General features: G+C 39.5%; 1 protein-coding gene across 1 annotated transcript in view; it reads right to left on the minus strand.

Moving 5' to 3' along the window:
- Nucleotides 1-1,061: 1,061 nt before the first annotated feature.
- The window catches only part of LOC103770589 (angiopoietin-1 receptor-like), a 12,239-nt gene continuing 2,737 nt past the window's right edge, over nucleotides 1,062-10,563 (minus strand). Inside the window, 12 exon segments of the mRNA XM_008937857.1 lie at nucleotides 1,062-1,187; nucleotides 1,297-1,396; nucleotides 1,870-1,966; nucleotides 3,038-3,078; nucleotides 3,678-3,748; nucleotides 4,584-4,697; nucleotides 5,074-5,264; nucleotides 5,616-5,726; nucleotides 6,666-6,876; nucleotides 8,104-8,261; nucleotides 8,775-9,074; nucleotides 10,392-10,563. The exon segment at nucleotides 10,392-10,563 is cut by the window's right edge and continues 15 nt beyond it. Of these exon segments, the coding sequence (XP_008936105.1) occupies nucleotides 1,113-1,187; nucleotides 1,297-1,396; nucleotides 1,870-1,966; nucleotides 3,038-3,078; nucleotides 3,678-3,748; nucleotides 4,584-4,697; nucleotides 5,074-5,264; nucleotides 5,616-5,726; nucleotides 6,666-6,876; nucleotides 8,104-8,261; nucleotides 8,775-9,074; nucleotides 10,392-10,563 (1,641 nt within the window). The 3' untranslated portion in view covers nucleotides 1,062-1,112.

The raw sequence follows: 10,563 nt of genomic DNA on the forward strand, positions 1-10,563 counted from the left end.
TGGCGAGTCTAATTATTAGAGTCTAGTTATTACAGGGATGAAGGGAACGGGTGTGCAAAGTATGAGGTTGGCTGATACGTGAAGTTTGAATGCAGTGAAGTCCACAGGATCCCACAGGGCTGACTTGATACCAGAAGCTCAGGCCAATCCTGCCTCTATTTGTCTAACCTAAGGACTAGATGAACTTTTTGGCAGGCCAAATGTCATTGTTTTGAAGTATTTCAGTACAGCATTTTTAAGAGGCCATACCACACTACGGACTGCATAAGGGATAAAATAAGTAAAGGTAAGAAAACCCTACTTGTATATAATAGGTAGTAATTTATAATTACACAGTGAAATCATTAAATGAAATACAAATTGAACAAGCCTAATGTATATCCAGGCTAACTGTAAAAATGTGGTTTACAATATGTAGTATGTTCCTCAGTCTTATGCTTCATTACAGTTACTGTGTGGCTGCCTCCAGTAGCATTAAACACTTGAAAATATATGCATCATTTGCATATAGACAAACACTGACTCTTAAAATGAACAATGAAAGAGCAATAGTATGCCTCGTATCTTAAGTGTCAGTAGAATTTTTGAACAGTTTATTTCTACTAGCTCGCTTTTACGTTAAAATACGAGTCTGAATTATCCTTGTTGAGCAGCACACTGGATTGACATCTGCTTGTGACACCCATTGATGCATTGAGCTGAGCATTTTTGTTTGAATCACAAATGTCTGTGAAGTACTGCCATAAGATACCCACTTTGCTATCACTAGCACTTGGAAAGGATCAAAAACACCTAAGATGGCAATACCTAATGCATTGCATTATCTATGTATACAGAGTATCTACATGACTAGGAAAGAAAAAACAACCCTGCAAGTGAAACAGCAGATTTCATGACTTCACTCTGTTCCTGCTCTGAAAGACACTTCTACAGCCTGTGGAGGAAGAGGTTACTGTGTGATATACACGTACGTATCTGTAGTAAAACAGTGTTACTGTATTATGTACAGTTAGAGCTATGCACAGTTCTGGAGCACATCACATTTTGGGCTCCAGCAGACTGAGTTTTGGTTTTCTTCAATAAATCATCAAAGAACAAAGATTTCTCCTGTTTTAAGCAGCTTCCTCAGCAGAGCAGTCGATGCCTGCATAAGTAAACTTCTCGTACAGGGTGGTGTTCACATAGGTCTGGGAAGGAAATAAACAGAAAGTGTGATGCAAGGTGCATTATTTCAGGAACCCTAAACTATACTGAAATTATGCATGGCCTATTTATTTTCTAGGGATTCATTCTTACCTTCCTTTCTTCTAACATCCTATTTAGTGACACCAGGATCTGAGCAAATGATGGTCTTTCATATGGTTTCTCTCTCCAGCACTGTCTCATTAGGTCATACCTTTAGAAATCAAACACCAGCATTAGACAGTTCAAGTACATAGGTTAAAAATACAAAGTCATGTATAGGAATATTGTGCACGTTCCATTTTTCAAAGGAAAATGGATTTATACACAGCTGGAATTAGTTTCCACAGCTGGTTACTGTCTGAAAGAATTTTCTTTTTCTCTGGAGTAATCAAAAAAGCTGCCTTTGAGCCAAAGCCCAGCCATGTTGTGCAAAGAACAGGGTGTCTGACAAAAGCAGAAAGCTTTGGAAGTGGTTTGTGACAAATAATAGTGCATGCTGGGTACAAAAGAACTTAAAAATGCAAAAGTGGAAATAATGACTTTTTTTAAATGTATTTTTTATATTTCCTAAAAAAAAAAAGCAAGCTTCCTTTACTAGTTTCTTGCAGACATTATATATTTCCTGTAGCTCATGTTTTGCTATTCTGTTTCTTTTTTTTTTTTTCCCCCGAGGCAGCTACTTACACTTCATCATCACAGTTGAGAGGCTTTTCCAGTCTGTACCCTTGTGGTAGTTTTTCATAGAGTTCTGCACATGTCATCCCACAATATGGTGTTCCACCTAAAGCAGAGTTTAACCATTGTCATGAATGCGAGGGGGTTTTAATAAGAGAAAGCCTAATTTCATAGCAGAAATGAAAAAGAATGACTGACTTAGTAACAGGTAAATTAGTCCAACATTTGGGAATATTTTGCAAATATGCTTTTCTTTTTAATGCTTCCATGCTGCTTAATGCACACTATTGAAGAAACGAAATTTCTCTACAACTCTGAGGGCCTGCACCTGATTGTATTTGAACAGGTTTTGCAATCTCCTTGATGGCAAAAGGCAAGTCATTCCTTCATTAGCGTGGGGTTAATAAGATCCGGTACAGGCTCTTTGAGCTGTTACATTCAAGCTGGTGTTGCCCTTTTTTGCAAATGTTTCATTGTTGCTTAGACTCTTGATTTTCCAGGCTGTGGTTTGTTTATTCACATCCATATCTAGAGCAAACCCATTCTGGGTACAAATCAGAAACCAGGAGTTCCTGTACACAGCGTGCCTCGGTCCGTAAGCGTCTCATGCCCAGCAGGCTCTGGGGCACACTCCAAGGCAAATCATAAAGGCTGCATAACATGGGCATTTTGGGTTGTTTGAGGCTTTTTCACGTGCATGATGAATGAAGGTCTGTGCAGAAATGAACTCTTAATTTTATTTGAAGATCCGTGTTCAGAATTGCTCTTTGAGAATACTGGGAGGAGAAGGTATTTTCCCTCTCTCCTTGCTCTCCCCCCCACAATTAAAGTATGCCTTGATTTAAAACTTGGGAAGGCTGAGAAAAAGCTACCCCTCAAACTCCAGGCATAGTAGATTAGGACAATATGTTATGTGATATGCTGGATTTTTTATTTAGGTATGGCCTAGACTTTACAGTGCAAGGTAAACATGGTCATTATGTATTCCTCATTTAGAACGGTACCCGAATGGAAAATGCCACAATTGTGTTTCCATGCATACTAAAGCTAAATAGAATTTAGTAGAACAAAAACATTAAAATATGTTCCAAAGCAGTAAATTTTTAACAGACTAAGTGAATGGAGCTGGCTTTGCTCAGGTTGCTTTATTCGTGTAGTACGAAATTCAGAGACTTACCTAAACTAACAATTTCCCACAGTAGGACACCGTATGACCATCTGCAACAGAGGGGTATTAGAGTGCAACAGGAATGCAACAACATGTCATATTTTGAAGTGGTAGGTAATTTTGCTAGTATTTAGAGAAGACAGAGAAGTATGATTTATTCTTTCATATTTTGCGATGAAGTTTTGTGCAATGATAGGGCTTAAGAGTGAGAAAGCAGGATCAACATCTTTAGCAAAATGTATTCACTGCGAGTCCACCAGAGTCCTTTACTACACTTCGAGCTCTCAGCAAATACTGCTATTACAGAATTGCCTTGCCCAATATCACTTCCAATTTCCTGACTAAAATACAGAGCTCCTTTGGGTCTTCCAGAGAACCATCAGGTTTCAGATTTGAAGTGAGAAATATATCTAAAGTAGTGGCCCAAATCAAATGAACTTGTGAACATAGAACTTGTTAGGACACTGATGATGAAATAAAAATAACTCTTCCATTGTGGTTTTTATTTTTGCCTTCACTGATCACTCATGCTGACACAGCTACTGAGTTTTTTGAGTTAAGAGTGGGTGTCTTATCCTGGCTATTAAACTTCCTGTAATACTGAAATATATTTCTTTGTTATAGAAAAGCTACTTGAAAACATACTTACACATCACTGTTTGTAGTGTAAACACTGTAATTCAAAGATTCAATTGCCATCCATCGCACTGGAAGCCGTCCCTGGAAATTATGTCATGAAAGTTTATTTGTTGGTGGCTGGGAGACCAATATTGCAACTTGCACCCTAACAGTTGTCCTGTGTGTTACCTTAATGAAAACTGACTCCATGCGAGTAAGCTTTATCAAGTAAATACACATTTCTTTAAGTTTTGCAGTTCACACTAAAGCTAATAGAAAATTTATCCAGTCAACCTCAAGAAGAAGTAGTTAATGAGTGATGACTTAAGATACCTGTAACCAATCCTCTTCCCTTGACAACCTAGAGTTGTTCCTGGTCTGTGAGTGATACTTATTAAATACCTTCCTCTTTCAGACTGCCCAAAGCATTACCTCTACACAGCTGTTTTCTGAGTTTGCAGTTCCTGACATGTCTCTGGTTACCATCTTGCTAACTTTGGCCTTGTTCAATAGAATTAGACCACCTCCCTCAGCTGGAAGAATCTGAGTATGAAAAAGCTATTTTCATAGCTGTACAGATCCACCCACATATACCTATCTTCTTCAGATGCCAAATGTGTACTGTATGATATTTTAGAAAATAATTTTACTAAATCTCATAACTGGCTGCAAAATTGGTTATTTTACTGCCATTCATATTCATTTAAGTCTTCACTGACATTTCATATCATAAACATGGTATAGAATTGATTTACAAGTAATGTATGTATATCAATAAACACAATATAAGTATATCAGCACATCAATATATAACATTTAAATAATCAGGTCTGTAGTACCCGTAAGTCTCCGTTTTTTTCACATGAAAACACAAAGCATGAGACAAGAAAACATAAGATGAAGAAAACAGACTGTATCAGTTTGTTTTGATCCTTACCATGGTCTTTTTAACATAAACTTCTTGACCTCTTGATAAGCCAAAGTCAGCTATTTTTGCAACATAATTTTCTCCAACCAGGATGTTTCTTGCTGCTAAGTCTCGATGAATAAACTAAGATTAAATTAAAAAAAAAAAAAAAAAGAAAGGAAAGACATCACAGTACCTGTGAGCTTCTCATGTATTACTTTAGTGCTATATTGAAAATTGTGAACATTCAGAATAAGGAAATAGCTTGGTATGTCGCCACCAAGAACATTTTATCTGAAGAGGAAAGCAGTTAATTACCATGTCACTTGTAAATTTTAATACCTTTTTCTTGATTCCTCGTGACAGAGTATTTGATAGGGCTAAGTGAACACCATACAATAAAACTCATCCTGTGGGTGCTACAGAAGCTGAAATTAAAATCTTAATTTCATTAAAAGGCATTAAAAGTCCCTGAAAATTAATTGCTATGGTTTCAGTGGGTAGGGAGTCGATTACTGACCTGTTTCTGGCTCAGGTAGTCCATTCCTCTAGCAACATCTGCTGCAAAATGGAGAAGTTGCTGGGAGGAGAGTGTAGATGCAGTACTGTTGGCAATAGCAAATGCTGGGTCTGTCTCTAGCACTCTGCTTTTCCGAAGGAAGTCCAGTAAATTTCCATGGGGAGCGTATTCAATAGCAAGATAAAGATATCCTAACGAAACATCAGATAGTGAGCGTGGACACAAAGCAAAGGGCAGTCAGTGCTACTGTTTGGACATTTACACTGCTTTGAATGAAAAAAGAAATAAACACAAAACAGACTGGAAGGGAAATATCAAACATCATAATTCGTAAGTGCAGATGGTAACTCAGATGAATGTAGTTTCTGAAGGATTAATATGGGCTTGTAGATCTAAAACCAAGTTATCTTGGCTTTTTAAGAGATGTTGCCTGAAAGACCAGCTTATGAGCTAGTGTTCTATGGACTGTATGGGGGGAGGGGGAGAGTGCTGTGGGAGTGCTGAACTAATTTTTAAAGTACATATATTCAAGAGTATCTTACCCCGATGTTCACATGCTCCCAAAAGATTTATGATGTTGGGATGATGACCAAGTTTACAAAGAACTTCAAGTTCTCCAGCAAAGTCTCTATGATCATCTTTTGAGGCATACTCTGGAAATCAAATAAGCATGCATTTATGTTTCCCTTTCAACTGGATTTATGATCACATTGTTGTTAATTATGAGGACTCTGGGCTGCCTGGGACACTACTACTTCAGCATCAACAGAAAAAAAAACTCTGAGACACATTAGTATTTACTGAAAAAAAGTAGGATTTTTCAATCAAACAAAAAATCCAGAGAGAACCTAAGGTCAGCAGTCCTCTGCAGAGAAGACATCTTAATATACCATGTCACTTCCCTTTATTTGAGAATGTAAAATGTCATAGCAGATCATATGAAAACTAGAGGTCTAAAAATCTTCCCATATGTGTATTTTTGATTACTTCTGCCTGCATGCAGACCTCGGCTCCTTTTTAAATGATCCTCATAGTTAAGATTGTCTCTCAATTTGTCTAGTTAACCATCTAGTGAATTGAAAGAAAATGTATACACTCTTGCTGTGTTCTGTATACTGCCGTTCTGTCTGGAACGTGGCAGTCATGCCCAATGAGAACACAGAAAATCAGTGATCTTCATAGTGTGTATACATATAGATGCATAGATACAGTTGTCTTTGAATTGCTAAGGTAAAGCAAGATGAGCAAATGCTGTGCCCCAAGGGTAGCTCTGTGCTTCTTTATTAAATGCATCTTTTAGTGGCTCATTGGCAGATGAACTCATACACAATGACCTATGAATTGAAAAATACATAATAGTTAATGATATTAACAACCAAAGAGAATTGTAAACCAGCTTGACTGTGTACAAATAGTCTTTGCCATGGTACAAATCTTGGCCTAGTGACAGCTGGTACAATATGACTAGAAATATGTATTTGAATATTTATTTTAACCATAGAAGACAGCTACTAAGCATCTGTAATGACAGAGAAACACTTGGAGCAAACCACCCAGAAGTCTTTAGTCTCAGAGTCTCTGATCTTTACTACCTTTCATCCTTTTAATCGCAGCATCCATGCGTAAGCCATCTTTCTTAATGCGTGCTTTCAGGACTTGCCCAAAGTTACCTTCCCCAATCACATCTTGAAATTTTATGTCATTCCACTCAAGAACTGGATAAATAGTGGGATCTGGGCTGTTTTTGGCTTTCCTGCTCAGGGTGAGAGTACCTGAGTTAAACTGTACAGCTGGCTCTTCCCTCTGTAACAGAGTTAAGCAAATTACATTAGCTGTGATTTCTACATTACTGAGCAATGGTCGGATTACACTCCCCAAATACATGTGTGCTCCCTCATGTACACCCGCACAAACAGCCCCATCCATCTCTTGCTTACACAAGAGTACAGGAGACACTTGCACCTATTTTAGACACTAACTGCATCAAGCACTTCTGCCCAGATCCACAAAATTAATCACACTCCTAATTTATGCAAAATTACCTTTGTTTACCTAGGCCTCCTGAAGTTTTATAATCACCTTGAAGATGAAGGAGGAGGGTAAAAATAATTTGGTAAAACTGATCTCAAAACCAGTTAAAGCCTCAGGTTTGAAATTTGTCTGGTATTAGGCTTGACTAAATCCTGTGCTGATCAGGCTCAGTAGGAAGATTGAGGAAAGAAGAAGCAAGGAAACAAAAGAGTGAGGAAACCATCTTCCTCCGTACTTGAGGAGACATCTTTAAATACTTCTGTTTCAGGACAAGGACCAGGAACTATTCTGTGTGGCCTGGGGACTGATCATCTTTTTGGATGTGCCCCTTGCCCCTGTTTGTGAAGTAACCTCCTGAAGCAACAAAGATCCTGTAGACCCATACACAGTTCTCTAGCCAAGCTTCATTCTGCTTCACAGTTTTTCCTCTGAGAGGACAGCACTGTAAAGCAGAGTGATAAAAAGACTACAGCAGGATACAAACATATGTGTAAATATATATAGAGAGATAATCTCTACATGATGTTACAATCATCAGCAATTGCCCTACAGCAAGAACGGTCGAGTTGCCATTGACTGAGCCCTGGTGTGCTGTCCCCAAGCTGAAAAGCCATGATGGAACTGCTGGTGGTGCTGAAAAGCAGTGTTAAACAGTATTGTAGTTTTCAAAATTTGGCCAGCTTCATGGAGGGAGAACAGTGTCCTCCATTCTGTCTAGCTCAGTACTTGTCATACACAGGTGTAACAAGGCAGAAAGGGGGGAAGGATAAAGGGTGTCCCAAGTCGGGTTTTCTATGTCATAGCTTATAACCATGATTGCTCTAGCTCCAGGGTCACTAGCAGAGAAGCTAGAGAATGAATTGCACACATGAAGAGAAGACAGTATTTCAAAAGGCCAAGGAAAAGGAATTTAAAAGCAAACAAACAAACAAACACCCCCCCACACCCCCCCCAAAAAAAAAAACCAAACACACGGCCACAGGAAAGCTGGAAACACACCACCACATTTTGGAAAGCCTGAGCCATTCGGCGCTGGAAGTTGGCTCGCTTTAACTGCAGCATGATGAGAAAGGCCAGGAGAATTGTTACACAGGTCATCCCTGCAGAGCCAAGGATAGCAATGAGCAGCATTTTGCCTCCTTTTGATTCATAAGGAGCTGTTGAGAAAGGACATTAAAAAATCATCATTATTTCCAGCTAATTCTGGCAAAAGTAATGAGCAATGCATAGCTAAACAATCCTGTCGTATAAAGGCAGAGATACAACCCTTTGTTTTCCAAAAATGTCACAAGATGTTGGATGCTCTGATTTTCAGGTGTATAAGCACTCGCAGGTCCCACTGTGGTGGTGCAGACCAGCCCCTGACCTGGGCCTGAATTCAGGCAGAGCACTGAAGTCGCATTCAGTGATCTAATACTCCCATTATACGCAGCTCCTTTAATTTCTGAGCTGTTGTGTGCTTTCTAGTGGATACAACTGTTGCATATTGTCACTTCACCAATGATGTGCAGTGAAATGAGAATCAAATTTTGGTGATGCTGTGTTGTGTGACAAAATTAAGAGCAAAATAAAGCCAATATTAAAAATCATGTATTACGACTTTGCCATATCTAACCAGTTTATACCAGTGGCCCTGGTTTGTGCAAGTCCAGAATGCTGGAATAACCAACCTCTGGTTTCTGGAAGAGTCTTCAGTTCAAACGATGTGTTCGGGTTGCTCAAGCCGATGTTGTTCTGAGCATTAATCTGAACCTGGTATACAGTGTTTGGCTCAAGGCCCTTGAGATGGTATTGAGTAACACTGGTGTTCTTTATGACAATATCGATGTGGTTGTACTCAGCCTTGCCATAAATTTTGTATCTGATGATGATGGAGGAGATGGAATGACCCTCGGCAGTTATCCAAGAGATGACTGAGGACGTATCTGTTGTGTTAGAAAACTTGATGTTGTATGGTGCAGGAGGAATTCCTGAGAACAAACACAAACACAAGCAAAGCGTTGGAGTGTACATCTGCCTCTTTTTCCTTCCCACAGTGAGACAAACACTTCCTCAGTGTTCTGCTGTGCTAAACAGAAGGAGAATGTTTTGGACGAGCCGTGGTAACTGAATGCAATAGTTCTGTGAGCTTGGTGTAGGGTCACTCGTATTGCAGCACTCCATCCTTCCAGCAGAGGCTGGAGTGGCACTCAGCGTACTCGGGTCCTTGGGTGGAGGTATGAATTCTCTGAGCTCTTTGCAGGGACAATGTGATTGCTTTCAGATTAATGCAGAAAGGATTAATTTTCTTCTATACTGAATCATCATTCCCATGTGATTCCCAGGTCCTGTTTCACTGCTCCAGGGAGCAAATCACTGTTAGGATACAGGCTGTTAGCAAGATGGGAAATGAATACCAACTTTTCCACAAATTTAATCAGAAAAACACCAGCAGTGTTGAGTGCTAGACCTGTGGACACACTCATGACTACTAAGCTAAGTACCTTCTCCTGGAAAACAGTACCCTTATGTTTTTCTTAGTGCAGTTTGGTGTCAGAGCTCAGGAAACTGGAGTTTCCCATGAAAGCCACCGATGTTTCTGTTAATACATGTTGGAACCTTCTACAAGATGGCCTCCTCACATGACCTGTAAGGAGGAAGAACCCCACCTTTCCAGTGTGTGGTGTGGGCAGTGGCACCTACCAGCTGTTCAGATAGACATCTGTTCCGGTGGTACTTCATCCACATAGGACATTTGCTGCTGTCTTAGGAAGAGCCACTACTCACACTCAGGGAATTCTGGGGTGGTCATTGGTTTTCAGTGCAGCACACTTAACCACTCTTTGCTCACAGGTGTTTTACCTTGCATTGTGTCTTCTTTTCCTTCTTTAACTGCTGACTATTTCTGTATTGACATTGCTGAATTGTAGGGTCTGAGTGTTTTAGTGAGTAACAAAAGAGCCTGGACTAGTGAACTCTGTGCTCACCATTTTGAGGGGGGAAAAAATGCTACAAATGTGAGAGACATGAATGACCCTGAAATGAAGATGGAGTTTCTCAAGATTTTAATTTTTCCCCCTTTTTTTAGAAAACTCATTATTAGTGCCTGATAATTTGCAGCATAAAAATTTCTTTGGACACTGAGCTCTCTTCATAATAATGATAATAACAGCAAGTGAACACAGCTGATCATTAGGAACTGAGTGTTACCCAAATAAAGGATTGTGTTTAACAAGTAAGTGACAATCAGCCTGATCACTGGGGCAGAGAGGAAGAACTAAACAGAAGGATCTGAATCAGTTACTTACTGTCACTGAAAGTCCATGCATACAGATAGTTGCTCCATTCTCCTTGGGATCTGGTATTTACCCGTACCCTGCACATATATTGCTGCCTGGGCTCCAGATCTTTAATGATCAGGGTGGACATGTTTCCTGGCACTTGAGTAATAACACTGCTCTCGTCACCATTGTCATTCAC

This window comes from Merops nubicus, unplaced genomic scaffold (assembly GCF_000691845.1).
Source record: "Merops nubicus isolate BGI_N331 unplaced genomic scaffold, ASM69184v1 scaffold11843, whole genome shotgun sequence".
NCBI lineage: Eukaryota > Metazoa > Chordata > Aves > Coraciiformes > Meropidae > Merops > Merops nubicus.